This window comes from Chenopodium quinoa, unplaced genomic scaffold, assembly GCF_001683475.1.
Source record: "Chenopodium quinoa cultivar QQ74 unplaced genomic scaffold, ASM168347v1, whole genome shotgun sequence".
NCBI classification, from domain to species: domain Eukaryota; kingdom Viridiplantae; phylum Streptophyta; class Magnoliopsida; order Caryophyllales; family Amaranthaceae; genus Chenopodium; species Chenopodium quinoa.
In genome coordinates this window covers 53,490-68,754 of record NW_018742720.1, presented here as the reverse complement: position 1 = coordinate 68,754, position 15,265 = coordinate 53,490, and the positions used below count along the sequence as shown (strand labels likewise).

Here is a 15,265-nt window from a genome sequence, read left to right as displayed (position 1 = left end):
GAGAAAACAGATCACAACAATTAGAGGAGGCTAAGTCGATCATACTAATTTAGAAATGGTAATAATAAAGGTTAATTTTGGGATCATACGCTTTTAATTAGTGGTGACTGGTGAATTCCTCTATACATTAGTGGTGAAAACAAATAAAAGGATAAAGGGTAAATTAAGTCTTGTGATGATCCGAGATTTGTGGAAAAATAAATATAACAATTTACTAATTTTTGCACAAATGATATTATAATATGCAAGAATTTATTTAACTCGACAATTTTGGAATAAGAAAATAGCTAGTTTTTAGGACTATGCGATAATATGTGTTGCTTCATGCCTTCATGGATAATAATTGTGACCTTATTCTTCAAGGTTGTATCCTTAATTAATACTTTTATATATGTACGTGACTATTTGTGTATATATACACATACTCTCACTTATTATTCAGAGGATTTAAAATCTTAACCAAAAGAAGTAAATGTGAGATCATGTTGTATAATTTACATAAATCTTTGATTATTTTGTATGATTTAAAATGCATTTGATATTGTACAAAAGCCAATGAGTAAAATATTGCGAAACATAGCGGGTATATAGATAGAAGAGAACATTTATGATAACATAGCTCATTGGATAAGATGTACTCAACTACTCAAGTGTTTAATTTTGATATCCCCCCAAAGACAAATCTTATTTTAGTCTCATTTATACAAGTATATATTTTATAGTTTTTTACAAGCATCAATTTTAAGTAATTTATCATTTCTCTTTTATTTTGATTGATAATAACATATCAAAGCCGTCAACCACTTTTATTTTCTCTTTTATACAAGTCAGTAGCATATATTTTATAATTTAAAATCATGTTTTGGTTCATAGGGGGTAACTAAGGGTCAAATATGAAAGCAATGCAAAGTCCAATCCCAAGTTATAAATATATTCCTCTAATATGTTTTATCAACCACAACATTCAATATTATACTCCTGAGTAACTCTTAGTAATTACACAAATATTAATTCTTAACAAGAAAATTAAAGCATACGAAGTATAGTTTTTGGTTTACTAGTATCAAATTTAAGTAATTTATAGTAAACCATTTCTCTTTTAATAATCAAAAGTTTTGGTTGATAACATATCAAAGCCCCTAAACTATCTTCCTTCAATTTTATAATCCAGGCCAATGTGGGATATTGACATGTCAACTAGTAGTGGGTTTGACCTTTTTACAACCAAATCTTAGATAATGTCAAAAACCAAAAAAGGGGCAATTTTGTCATTTTTCAAACAATAAAGTGCTATCTTCTCTCTCTCCTCTCCCTTCTCCCCTCACAGAAAAACAACAGAAGAGAGAGAAAGAAAGAGACCGACTTTGATACCAGAAAACCAACTTTGAGACTCAGTGAGTGGATACTGTCCGTTTTTTTCAGTTAGAGAGAGAAAAAATTTAATTATTATTTTCCCCAAAAAAAACCCAAAAAATTATTATCCAAAAATACAAAAAAAATGGTGTCTGACCAAGAAATAGCAGAGGGTTTAGAAGCTTTGTTTCGTGAAACTAACCCTAATTCCTTCAATTCCCTAAATGAGGTTATTCTTCGATTGCAATCAAAATTAGGGTTTGATCTTTCCAGCAAAATCGATTTCATTCGTGCTCATATTAGCTTCCTTTTCAGTACTCCTCAGTCGGCGATTAAGCCGTCGTCGGCGCCGGCGACGGTTTCTCCGGTGGTGATTTCTCGGCCTCATCCCCAGAATTTGAATGTAAACCCTAACCCTAACCCTAATAATAACCCTAATGTTGTTCATCCTCAACTTAATGTGAATGTTGTTCATCCTCAACATCGGGTTTTTCATCACCCTCCTCCTCCTTCGGCTCAGTCGTACTTTCCAAGGGGCCCCACTGAAATCAGTTTTGCTCAGCCTGGAAGTGGGACTGTTGTTTCTGAGTCTCTCTCCTCACCAACTGCTAAAGAGAGGTATGTTTTTTCTGTATTTTGTTTTTTAATGAAAAATGCTTTAATATTTAGGGCATTTTTACAATTTGGGGGGTTTTTGGAACGTGGGTCACTTTGGAAACGTGTTAAAAATTAGAAAAGAGCTGAGTGTTTGAGATTTTTAGGGTTAGTTTACATCTTTTGCAGTTAATTAGTTGTTTTTCTGCTCCTTTACTGTAGGCAAGTGATTATGAAGTAAGTTTGATATTTTGTGTGATGGGTCTTGTAGCAATATGTTGCTGTGTATGGCCTATGAAGAATTCTGTCTTTAGGGTGAATGGGGGATTTCCTGTGTTATTGCGTCTTTGGTAAAGTTTTGATCTTGATCGTTGTAGCTAGATTTAGTTGATGAAATGGACGGTTTAGAGATATTTTTGCTATTTAGTCATTGGGGAATGTTGGAGTGTAGAAATCGAATGGATGACAAAGAGATATGCTGAAGAACTGTAAAGTTCGGGACTTATGGCTTTTATTTACTTGTTTAGGTTACATGTGTCACGACATTCTGTGAAGCTTTCTGAGGTTCAAATAGGACCAGAGTGTATAGAAATTTGAATTATGTAGTATGCTTCATTCATAGTAGTTAGGTCATAGTACCTGTCCAAGTGTCGTGGCAAAGGCCTATTTTGGGTAATTGGGCTGTTTGTTTAGATTGCAATGATAAATATAAAGAATCTGAATGCATAGGAAGATAAAGGTTTCATCAGTTGGGATTAATGAGGGTGAGAGGTGAAGAAACCATAGTTTGACGTTGCTGGGTAAAATGTCTCTATGCAAGAATGTGTATGTGCTATCTAATGAATCTTCTACACTTGTGATCTAAGATGAATCGAATCAAACCAAAAATTTCAAGTACTGGTATATAAATTCTATTGCATACAAGTATTATTAATTTCTAGGGTTGATCAGAATGGTCAATGCCGTACGAATGTTGATACAGTTGTCGAATGAATTTACTTGTAAATTAGTGATTTCTAACCATCAATTGTATCAAACATTGCCAAATGTACATCATTGTGTAAACAGAGTTCAACTTATCATTCTTCGGTGTGATTTCACTTATTATTGGTGTTGTTAGTTGTACTGATATGGTATTTTTAAGTTTGTCAACCCGAGTATGCTAGTAATATCGAGTTTTCAGTACATTGTTATTGGCTATGGATATCAGCATGTTTGTTCAACTTATAGGTTGTCTAGAGATCAGAATCTTACTTTAATAATGTGAGTATGCTAGAAGAAACAAAAACTGAGTAATACATGTTCAGCCTTCAATATTTCACAGCCTGTCTGCAGCGTTGAGTGTAGTCCATAACTCCTGATCGCGAAAATCTGTCATTTTTGGGATGCATTTGTACTAATGTTTTGTTACAATTTCACCTCTATTGGCATAGATTTTGTTTGATGTTTTAATTGTTATTAGGATACTACCAAATCAAGGGGCATTTGGGTGTGTGTGGTGAATCTCCTACTCTTGTGATCTAAGATAAATCAAATGAGTCGAAAATTTATATCTTTTCTTGTATAATATGACTATTGGCATAGGTTTTGTTTTAATATTGATTAGGAATTTACCAAATCAGGGGCATTTGGGTGTGTATGTGGTGAACTATGTTATACATTTTTGCTGTCATACCTTGACCGACACGGACCAGGGTATGAAATCCGATTTTATTCCGGATACGCCATTTGGTCGTTGGGTATGGCGATGTTTGTCCAAGAAGAGGAGTCGAGGTTTTAATGGCGGCCATGAATGAAGCTTCGAAAGGGGGGGAGAAGGGTTTTTTACTTTTTTTTTTTTTTTTTTTTTTTTTTTCACTTTAATGTCATTTACCGATGGTAAACTCTAAAAGCAAAATGATAAAGGATTTTTGTAAATTTATTTTTTATAATATGTAAGTCAACAAGAACATGAAAGGCATGTGTTGTGGGTCGGTTTAGTAGTCTAATATTTGATGTAAAATTAAAATAAATTTTGCCTTCCTAGCAAGATTTTATTAACCTTTGGTTGAAGATATTTTCTCCTAATTGTATTGCCATATACCGTTTACCATACCCGTATCCAAAGTTAAGATAGTGTCCTCGTGTCCTAATTTTTTGAAAATGATGAATCGGACACTCGGATCTGTACCCATATCGGATATTCGTTCTGGTGTCCACGTAACATAGGTGGTGAATCTCCGTGATCTAAGATAAGCCGAATGGCTCGAAAGTTGAAAGTGTATATCTTTTCTTGTATAATATGAACATTGGCATAGATTTATGCTTTAGGGAACAGGAAGCTACCAAATCAGGGGGCGAATGGTTGGTATGATACCATATTGGTATCAAGTATGATTTTAGTATGATTAAAACCTATACTTCAAACCCAAGGTATGGGTTTTAGGAACCTTTGGAGGGGGGGGGGGGGTGGACATGGGTATGACTCATGCCAATCGTCTAGGTATGAAAATAAAAGTCTGTGTTCATTTCTATACTTAACCCAAACACATGGTATTAAGAATCAAGCTCAAATCCCATACCATCTATATATAATTCTTCCTTTTAAGCTTATATCAGCTTAATATTCTTACTTGTCATGAATGCTTGAATGTCAGGAATCCTACGGTTTGATTCCGTTATTTGTTCATCTTTTTTATTGTGATTGGCCGGTTTATATGACATTTGGCATTTATGGATATTCTATATTCCTATCAGGTTATCTATTAGAGTACCTTTCAACTGCAATTTTTCTTTGCCTTTGTGGCTTTGTGTGTTTCACCAAAGTATACACGGGCTAATGCAAGTTTAACACCTTATTTCTGGAAGTGACATGTTGTAAATCCATTCACTAAATTTATAATTTTGTTTTTTTTTTTTTTTTTTGAAAATTACACAGTTATTCTGGCAAGACCGGTCTGGTCTCCGGGTCTTGTATTTTCAAATATTCGGTCTTTGGCCTGTTTCGGTCTGTTCTGGTCTGGGTTTGTACCGGTGAACAACCCTATTTAAGATATCAATTTGTCCCTTTTATATTGTTTGCCACCTCTATGCTTCTCTTTATTTGTTATGGAAATATACTTTTAATTTTCTATTGCTGGGATTTGAACTAACGTGTGTTATAATCTCACCTCTATTGTAGTACCCAAAGTCGACCAAAACGAAGAGGAGGCCCAGGAGGGCTGAATAAACTTTGTGGTGTTTCACCTCAGCTTCAGGCAGTTGTTGGCCAACCAGCCTTGCCTAGGACAGAGGTTTAGCTCCTTTTTTTTTCTTCTCTCTATATCTATTCTTCCTTGGTTATTCAATGTATGTATCTGGTGCAGATTGTGAAGCAGCTCTGGGCCTATATAAGGAAGAATAATCTCCAAGATCCAAGTAATAAAAGAAAGATAATTTGCAATGATGAGCTACGGTTGGTATTTGAAGTTGACTGTACAGATATGTTTCAGATGAACAAACTTCTGTCAAAACATATTGTTCCTCTTGACCCAACAAGTATGAATAACTTTTTATGAAAAAAAAAAAAAAAAAACTCTATCTGCTTTCTATGTTGCCTTTTGAGCCTATGTTTTGATGGCTGCAGAGGTTCCAGAACAACCATCCAAGAAAGCAAAGGTTGAAGAAGCTGAAGTTCCAAGCACTGATCCTGCTGCCCCTGATACACCTGCTGCCCCTGTTACCCCTGCCGCCCCTGTTGCCTCTGCTGCCCCTGTTACCCCCGCTGTCCCTGCTGTCCCTGTTACCCCCGCTGTCTCTGCTGCCCCTGTTACCCCCGCTGTCTCTGCTGCCCCTGTTACCCCCACTGTCTCTGCTGCCCCTGCCGCTCCTGTTACCCCTGCTGCCATCGCTCCTCCTGCTGCGACTGTTCCTCCTGCTCCTATTGTGATCTCTGAGGCACTGGCAAAATTCTTTGGTACGAGCGAGAAGGAGATGCCTCAATCTGAGGTGTATAAGCGTATTGAAGAGTACATCAAGGCACAAGGCTTGGAGGTGAGTGAACATTTGTTTTAGTCTGCTTTTGTCTAATTATATGTACAATTTATTCTTGGTTAAATTCTTGAAAGCTCTTGGTGGTTCTGTACTTAGTGAAATGTTTTGATCACTGTTGGTTTGGGATAAGTGAAAAATATATTGAAGAGGTATGAATTAGTAATTGGATGTGCTGACAAGTCTTCTGTGAAGTGCTTTTTTACTTGTGGAATATTGGAATGTCCTTGATGACATCGCTTAAGGTTTTGGATTGGATAGTGTACTTTACGCGGTATCGGGTGATTTCATTAGCTTAAAAAAAAGGATAGTTGGATAAAGTCTTCACATCCCACTGCAGAGAGCCTTAAGCACCAGGTTTATCAGTTAATGCACCTACAAAGTGCCCTAGCAAGTTCTGATTTTTAATTAGCGACACTGACGAACAGGGCTTTCATGTTCTCTGCTAATAGGTCTTTTGTTGAACTTGATCTTGTTTGCCTGAGTTTTTAGTAATATCCTAATTTTTGGTTGCTTTTCAAATGACACTGACCCCATATAATCTTCACTTATGGATTCATGTTGCCAGAATGGCCATGGATAGGTTGATATCTGATAAGTGTGAGCTCTATTTATGGTGACCATGTGCAAGGAACTAAGGACAGTGAGGCTGCCAAGACTGTTCATTTTTAACAGTGAAGATGACCATTTAAAGTCTGATCTCATGGAACTTAGTTGGCTCTAATGACCGTGGATCTTACATTGCCCTTGCTGATTGTCAATTATTTTATTCTATTGCAGGGCAACGCTGTTTAGGACAGCAGTGCACTGTAAACTTGTGATGGGTGACATTATTTCAGGAGTGTTGTGGACCTTGTGGCAGGGGATTTCATGATTTGGGTAACTGCTGATCATGTTGCAGTGAACACTAATTTAAGAGCCTGTATTGTAAAGGTGGTGTTTAAAGGTCTGTTGTTGAGAATTAAGGGTAAAGGGAGGTTGTCATGGGTCATGGAGTCATGGGGGAATATGAAGCAGGAGAAAAAGGTTGATAGTGAGTTAGTGATGATGGCCTAAGTGTAGAAAGAGATCTAGGGGGAGAAGGGAAGGTTTAAGGTTTTATATCTCAAAGGAAGTGGTGTGGTGACTTTTGGTGCCTCAAAGCATGGGATTTAAATAAATTCATAGCACAATTTGTCTTTTCATACTGTAGTTGAGCCATGAATGGCACAAGGTTGTATTTTTATTTTTTATATATATATTTTTTCCGGATTTAGAGGCTTATCTGGTTGTGTTGCCATTTTCTAATTGGTGGTTGTAAATTCTGTGCAGCCTGTGTTTTCTTGGTTCTGGCTGCTATTTTCTTATGAATATGACTTGTCTTTTCCCTGTAGATTCAAACTATGGACCGTTTTTTTTTTCTTTTTTTTGTTGCTGTTGGAGTAGTTGCTGTTTTGCATTGTATTTAATGGGATTTTCGTTTTGAGTTTTTGGTTGCGATATTGGTAAATAGTTTCTGTATGGAGGCAATGGCCTTTATGTATTGTTATAGAGCGTAAACTGTGTGCTTCACAGTGCTAGTTGACCTTTGTTTGTTTTCTGAATATAAAAGGTATACCTAGATGAATCAAATTAAGGATAGACAGCATGAATTAGAATGTAGTGATAGCAAAGAAAGATGGATTCAGTTCATCTAATATCCAACCTAGAATCCTAGCTCTGTATAGGACTACTTGATCTTCTTGCATCCTCACAGCCTCACCTTTAATAAATTTTCACTTTCTTTGATGAAGATGATTAGGAGTTTCTATGAATTAGATCTATTTGCATGTTGGATTTTTTTTTCTTCTTCTTATTATTTTTTTATATATTTGTATATTTTTTAATTTTTTTTGGGAAGAAATCATATTTGGGATATTACTCACTCTGTTGTGAGATTACTTTTCCAGGATCCTTTAAATTCGATGGTCATATGTGATACAAAACTTCAAGAACTGTTGGGATGTGAGAGCATTCCTGCTCCTGGGATTCGTGAAGCTTTGGCTCGTAATCATCTTTTCCAGCGAGCATGATGTAAAATGGTTAGTATCAATTACTACTTTCTTATTTGGGGTATTGCTTTAAAGTAGAAACACACTTTGATCTGAATATTTAAGATACTGGGTGTTGTTTGATATGAAATTGATGATGACTTATATGTTTCTGGATCAAGCTAAATATCCTATTCATAGCTATCTTCAAAATTCAGTTCATCTTTATGGTCCGCTGTTATCCAGTTAGCATTTTCATGATTATTGGATAACTTTTATGAGCAATGAGTCTCCTGTTATTTCTTTTGTTTGGTATGTATGGCTATGATAATCATCTTTTTCACATAACTATTTATTAGGTTTATTTTTTTTTTTTTTTTTTTTTTATAAATATTATGGTGTTACGATAATTGGCTATGAAATTCATGTGTCATTTTAGATGTATTCCTTAAAATTTTCTACACAATGGACTATCCATCCTTTAATTTGAATATGGGGCCAAGACGGTTCATTTATGAAACAAAATTCAAATTTAAAAGACTTGTGTGGGCTTTACTTTTATACTCCCTCAGTGTTTTAACAAGTTTTACAATTTGACTTTTTTCACTATATTTACATATTGATTTTGTCTTGATTAATTTACTAATATATACTCCTTCCGTTTTTAAATACTTGTTCCATTTCTCCATGCGCGGAATTTTAGGAGGAATTGGAGAAAATAATAAAATATGGAGGTATTGGGGTAGGTGGAAGAATAAAAAATTGTAAAAAGCAAAAGTAGTTAAGAGAATTGGAGGAGAGAGAATATGAAATTAATAAAATATTATTTATGTTGAGTCCACTAGTTGAGAGAAATGAATTAAATATTATAAAAGATTTTCAAATAAGGAAATGGAGCAAGTATTTTAGAACGGCCGGAAATGAAAAGTGGACACGGGTGCTATAGATAAAAATACGAGTTGGGATTGGTATATGATGTAAAAGCAATGTGTGCCACACTGTTACGCTGACAGTCACACAGACTTGAAAGACTCAGCTTAAGCTGTTTAACACAAGAACGAAATGGTTTAACAGGATTTTTATTTGCTGTTATATAATTTGTAGTTTCTGAAGTGTTCTTGTAGTTTGGTCTTCTGTGCATCTTACTTCATTTTCATTTACATATGAATGCCATTTACATAAAGATGTTGTTGCTTGCAGGTGTTGATTTAATGACAATCTAACTGACATGGTTGGATGTGTTCTAGGCAAATAGTAGTCTGAGCGATCTATCTGGACATTATTGTAAGTTATGCGTAGGAAGATGACTGTAATTAGGTGCAGGGTATGATGTAGGTAAGTAAATCCAAAGTTAGGGCTGGGACTCAGAATCCGCTGTTTATTTGTTATTCTGTAGAGATGGACTTCGACTATGGAGTTTTCTAACCTGTAGGGATTCATAGATCTTATGACTTAGAAAGCTTTGTACAAGATAGTAGTGATTACTTGCCTGTCTTATGAACATTTTATTTATTAATGCTAGGCTTTTAATGTTGCAAAGTGCAATGCTTTTTCTTATATATTTGGATCTTTACATTTATATAGTTGTGTCCCTTCTGTGTTATCATGTATTATGAAAGGTAATTAAAGTCCGAAAAAATCAAGATCGTTTTGTGAAAGTTTAGCGTTCTTTTGAGACCTTGTCTTATTCGAAAAAGCATTGTAAATCAGTACTCCCATATGAATATACATATGATTATGACAGCGATGTAGAATTATGAAAAAAAAACATTTATTAATCATTATCAAACTTTGGTTAACTAGCCCACCTAGGGCAAGCAATCAACGGATTAGCCTTTGTTCTTAGGGCTGCAGTTGCCTACGTATCATGTCTTCCCTCATATATCCACCCCAAACTGTTTCACCGGACAAGGCAAAATACCCGCAACTCACCTCACCCCGCAATGCAGGTTCATCAAAGCCTGAAAGAAATAAGGACAGACATGTTTCTCACAGGACTATCTTGACTGCAATTGCTCAATCAGAACCTGAAGCTCGAACTAGCTTCCAATTGTAAATCAGCAAAGATGCTGTTTCCTCTCACCTTCGCGGGTTGTTACTTGGCCCGCCAAAGAATGGTCTCATATAAGCATCATCAAACTTTCTCCAGTATGAATGTATAGTGTGAATGGGTCTTTCAAACAGCATTGACAGACTGTCCTTAGCCCGACTCAGATTTGTAGCAGTAGATTCGTCCATTGAAAGCATCGGTAGGGTGAGATCTTCTTTGGAAGATTTGGGCTCTTGGGTGGGAGAATGTGGGACTAGATAAAATATGAGTGGCTTTGTTAGAAAGCCAAAGACCTGAGGATGCAAAGAAAAATTTGATTGAGATTTATTTTTCTTCCCCGTTTATGTTTTATAATTTTTTTTTCCCGCGGTTTCCCAGATAGAAATTACAAGAAAAACAATAGACAGAAATTTTAACAAAAGTTACTGAAGCACAACTCAAATTTTGGTAGAAGTCGATCAAGGAGAGTATGGCTTACCAGTGTAGTAAAGAGCACTACGATCACGGTGGTGGTAACCATTGTAGCATTGACCGTATCCATTGTTACACCGGAGTATGTAAACTTCACACATAATAAAGTTCACAGTAATTATCAAAGCATATCAGAAAGCAATTGAATTTGAGTGCTTAAGTTAGTAAGGATATGAAATGAACAAGCATAGGATAAACACAAACCTGTTTAAATGCTAAAGCAATTGAGACAGCGCCTCTCATAAGTCCAGCCCACCATATAATTACCTACACAACAGGGTGGTGAACTAGTAAAGCCTGAACAAGTTTTTAAATACATAAATAGGAATCTAGATCTAGCTACTTAACAAGAAGCTTACCTGCTTTTTAAATGTAATGGATGATCTTCTTCCAGATATCTCTTTCTCTCGATTCATGCGATTTGACAAAGCGGATAGAGGAAACACAAAAGCAGCACGAGCAAGTAATATGAGAAATATGATGGTACCGTAGATGCCCAACAATGTCCAAATGCTGCAGGTAACAATGACAATATATTGGAAACCAAATGGATCAGGCACTCCTAGTTGATACTTGGGATTGGATTATAAACTACTCTAAAATAAGATTATATATCCAATGCATAAATAGTCTGATTCCTGTCAGTGATATTACATTACTTAAAAATATTGAATAACATTGACCAAGCAGGAAGAATTAATGCATTAATTCCATTCGCAAACTAATCAAGGTAGTGACTGCATTTTCAAAAAAAAAAAAAAAAAAAAAAAAGAAAAGGTAGTGACTGTGCAATGAATACAATCAAAACAAAGGAATATAATCATATAGCTCATGTATATGACTATATGATCAAAACAAGATAGAACCAGAAGTACTGGTAGCAGTATCAGATCAATTGAGTTTATTAGTCCGAGTTGCATTAAATAAAGAAGTTGTCTTACCTCAGCTTGGTCATTTTCCATTTCTCCATATCAAAAACATCCATACCCACGTAAAGGAAAATGAAGGTCTCGGCAATGAATGACATGGTTGCAAATATGTGCCTGCAAAAGTTTGAGAAAAGTGACCAAGTAACATCAACATAATCATGTAGAATTCTCGCTGTTCCTGTTTTCTCTAGAGCGCGGAACTTTTTTAGGGGGGAAGAACTTAAGTACATAATCATATCGACTGCAATAATATTTAGATGAAATTTGTTCTGTCTACCTTGTTGTAATTCTTGAATTTTCTGTAATATTATACCACGCATAATGTGACATGACGATACCACAGAAGAAGACAGTCAAAATTCCACTCAGCTCTGCTAGCTGCAAAAGCCGAAATGAAGCAACACATGATCTAAACAATTTTCCACACAATAATCAAAGAAAGGAAAGAGGAATATATGCATCAAAGAGCATAAAGCTTTATTGATATTCCTTTATATGGTAGTAACTAAGGAAAACAGATTAGCATGGATATAATATATGCATGTTTAGTACTTAGTGGTGAAATGGAAAGGAACAAGTTATAAAAATGATTATCAAGACATGAGCAATTGCTGTAGAATCATGTGATAACCAACAAACTCGCAACTTTGAGCAAAAATATACACTTGCCTCTGCCAATGTGTAGGAAAGATATGCCATCAAAGTCATTAGGGCGATTTCACGATCCGTGGAATGTCTGTAAAGAAAGATGAGTGACATACTTTTAACTCGATAGTCCACCAAACTTAGATCATGGTATGGAATGGTTCTAAGCTCAGAACACTTACCTACCGAAATACAATGCTTTTAGAGCATATGCAGTTAGAAGCCCTGTCTGCAAGAATAGAAGAAAATTTCTGAAATAAAATGATCGAGTAGTCTAGAGTTGTCTACTTTGAGAGTGAGTACTATAGGTTGAACCATAATGTTTGAATACAAAAACAAAGGAGATATTCAAGAAAGAGTTTCAAGTTGTTTAAACTTACACCAATCCCCAGTGCAGTGCTCGTGAAGAAAAGATAGAGAAAACTTCCAAGAACATGTGTCCAATCACCAACTTTTTTCACATTGAGCTTTTGAATTGCATTGAAGAGAACAACTGATGTTGCATCGTTTACAACCCCTTCCCCAAAAACTAAGCTGTACAGCAGAGGAGTATCGTCTTGATTAAGAACCTTCAAACAAAAGAAACTTATTAGAACTGATTTTTATGAAAAAATTTCATCATCACACTTGAAAGGCTAAATTGATCAATGTACTGACCTGAAGTGTGCACACAGTGTCAGTAGACGAGAAAATAGTTCCAATAGCTGAATTTGAGGTAAAATAATAGTGACTTAACAAAAACGATCACTGAAAATTAAGCATGAAACTGACTAAAAGGAGAACATAAAGCTTACCGAGGTAGTCTCGTGCTGTTAGCCCAGCAAATCCAACTTTAGGAAGCAGCCACCAGCTACCTAACAGATGAAAACATGCAGGAATGACTTAATGATAATTCATTTTCAGGCAAATCAGTCAAGGGAATAAAAGAGAGAAAAATGCAAAGGCATAAATGGGTCTGCATATTACCAAGAGAAATGATGGTTGTTGAGATAAACACACCAATAACTCCGAAAAGCATAATTGTCAAGAAGTTTTGGAAAAACTGTTTCTTCTTGACTTGAAACCTGAGTCAAGTACAAGCAATATGGCACCTCAATTAATCTAGAGAACTTAAATTATCTATATTATCAAAGATGCCAAAAACAATGACGGAAGGATTACCCCGCATTGAAGATGATAGGCGGAAGGAGATAGATGAAGAATAGTTCTTCATCAAACCGTAATATGTGAGAGTTTTTCCCCTTGCTTATGAACAATATAATCATTCCAGTCAGGCATCCCTAAATCGAGGCAAAAAAACTCATTAACACTTGAAAAACTTGCTTGATAGATATGAAGAATTGCAAAGAAGGCACCTATATTATGTTTTCATGTATGAAATGACAATTCTAAAAGTAATCACTAATTAAAGAGGTTTTGATGGCCATGGTAGGAACAACGCGTAACTTCTTTAGTCTCATTACTCTCAACTGGAATAACCATTCAAGGCATAGCTAAGACTTTGAACTCTAGTTATTTCATATGTTAACTTCTCTATTTCTTAGCATACACAAAAACTGCATTATTTTCTTCAAGTGACAAACTTCTTGTGCAGATCAAATTATAAATGACTAAATTCTTCTATAGCCACAAAACAAAAGATAGAATTTCTTTTAAGAGAGGGTTAATATAATAAACTGTATTGTGAATTGGGACATATTTTCCTACTTATTACTGATAATGTAATTCCTTTAATACAAAACTCATGAATGAACTTATGAACACAGGCTAAACAAATCATCTAACAAATGACAATATAAACATTAAGTAGGGTTTCAGTTGGATCAACCTACCAAACTTAAGGTAGTCATATGGGAACAAAAGGATTACTCCTAGGAGTCATGTATGTTGCTCCAAATGAATATGTACCGTATGATGAAATGAACACGATCGTTACGTGCACATAACATGTTCGGTTCACTTCTTGTTCATATATAGTCATACTTATTCAGATCACCGTACACAAGTATACATTCACCACATTCCACTTCCTAGTTCCTAACATCTAATGTACCTATAACAATGCAAATAGCATATAATAATGTTTTCGTTATGTGTAGGTAGCATATCATGTTGGTTCACTTCTTGTTCAAATTTAGTCCTATTCATTTAAAGCACCATACACAAATATACATTTACAACATTCCACTTTCTAGTTAGCATACATAGCTAGTGTAAATATGAAACATTCAAATGTGCATTCTTCTACCCTGTATTACTCGGACTTGGGTACCCATGTCCGAAACAGTCAACCCATATATGTGAATCCAACCCAAGTAATAAAACATAACTACCCACATGCAAATTTGTCAAGCATGATCAAAACAACCCATTTTCTACTCCTACCCAACAAATAACAAATTACTAATAATATGTATAATTTGTACAAAGTATCATATAAGTTTTTATATGATTTAATTAATGTAACAAATAACAAAATATAGGAGTAATTACAATGACAATGGCAGTGATCGATTCATTGAGCCAGCGATTTTCTTCAAGCAAATGACCAATCACCAAACAAAAGCAAAGAACAGCCACAAAAACTGATATGGGCACTACTTGTGCATGCCCACTTTCACCCATATTTGCTAATTCCACTCCTTTTTCCCATAAAACATCCATGAAAAACCCCATTTTTTCCTACTATTTTCAGATATTATTTGGAGATTTTTTTAGATTAATTGAATGTGTGCAAGAAAATATAGATAGGAGTAAATAGTGTATTGTTAAAGGTAGAGAAGAGCGAAATTCAAGCACTATATTGACATCTGGACTTTGGACTGTGTGATATTTTGTGTTACGTGGTATTTTTATGAGAGGTGTTTATTGTCATTTTCTGGTTTCATTTGCCTACTTTTATAGGGTTTTATTGATCTTTAAATGGTACAATTCTAAATTTCATGTTTCAATTTTCAATGCTTATCCTTGTTTATAGTTTGGGTCAAGGTTGCCAAGAGGGTAGGTCCAATCCATTGAATTCGAAAAGATTTGCTTGAGAACAGTTCCGGTTAATATATTGGCTCATTTGAATTCACTTATTTTATTTAAATTTATCCAAACTTATTCACATTTATCTTATCAAACTGAATTATTTACATAACAATTATCTTATGTTATTAGAACTTATTCCTTTCTTATCAATTTATTATGGACTCATTTTGATA

At 35.0% G+C, this 15,265-nt stretch overlaps 2 protein-coding genes across 2 annotated transcripts; one reads left to right on the top strand and one right to left on the bottom strand.

The window, feature by feature from the left end:
* The first annotated feature begins 1,301 nt into the window (after positions 1–1,301).
* Positions 1,302–9,503, top strand: LOC110723015 (protein app1-like). Its single transcript, XM_021902287.1, has 6 exons — positions 1,302–1,971; positions 5,108–5,219; positions 5,292–5,463; positions 5,552–5,958; positions 7,884–8,015; positions 9,165–9,503. The coding sequence occupies exons 1-5, from the start codon at positions 1,499–1,501 to the stop codon at positions 8,004–8,006; spliced, it is 1,287 nt and encodes a 428-aa protein (XP_021757979.1). The 5' UTR covers positions 1,302–1,498; the 3' UTR covers positions 8,007–8,015; positions 9,165–9,503.
* Positions 9,504–9,615: 112 nt separating this feature from the next.
* On the bottom strand, positions 9,616–15,147 carry LOC110723016 (sodium/hydrogen exchanger 4-like). Its single transcript, XM_021902288.1, has 14 exons — positions 14,553–15,147; positions 13,221–13,339; positions 13,026–13,123; positions 12,854–12,913; positions 12,717–12,763; positions 12,440–12,628; positions 12,242–12,288; positions 12,084–12,150; positions 11,692–11,792; positions 11,427–11,528; positions 10,845–10,998; positions 10,690–10,752; positions 10,493–10,576; positions 9,616–10,307 (listed from the first exon to the last, which is right to left on the bottom strand). Exons 1-14 carry the CDS (start codon positions 14,733–14,735, stop codon positions 10,044–10,046), a joined length of 1,578 nt encoding a protein of 525 aa, XP_021757980.1. The 5' UTR covers positions 14,736–15,147; the 3' UTR covers positions 9,616–10,043.
* Positions 15,148–15,265: the final 118 nt, after the last annotated feature.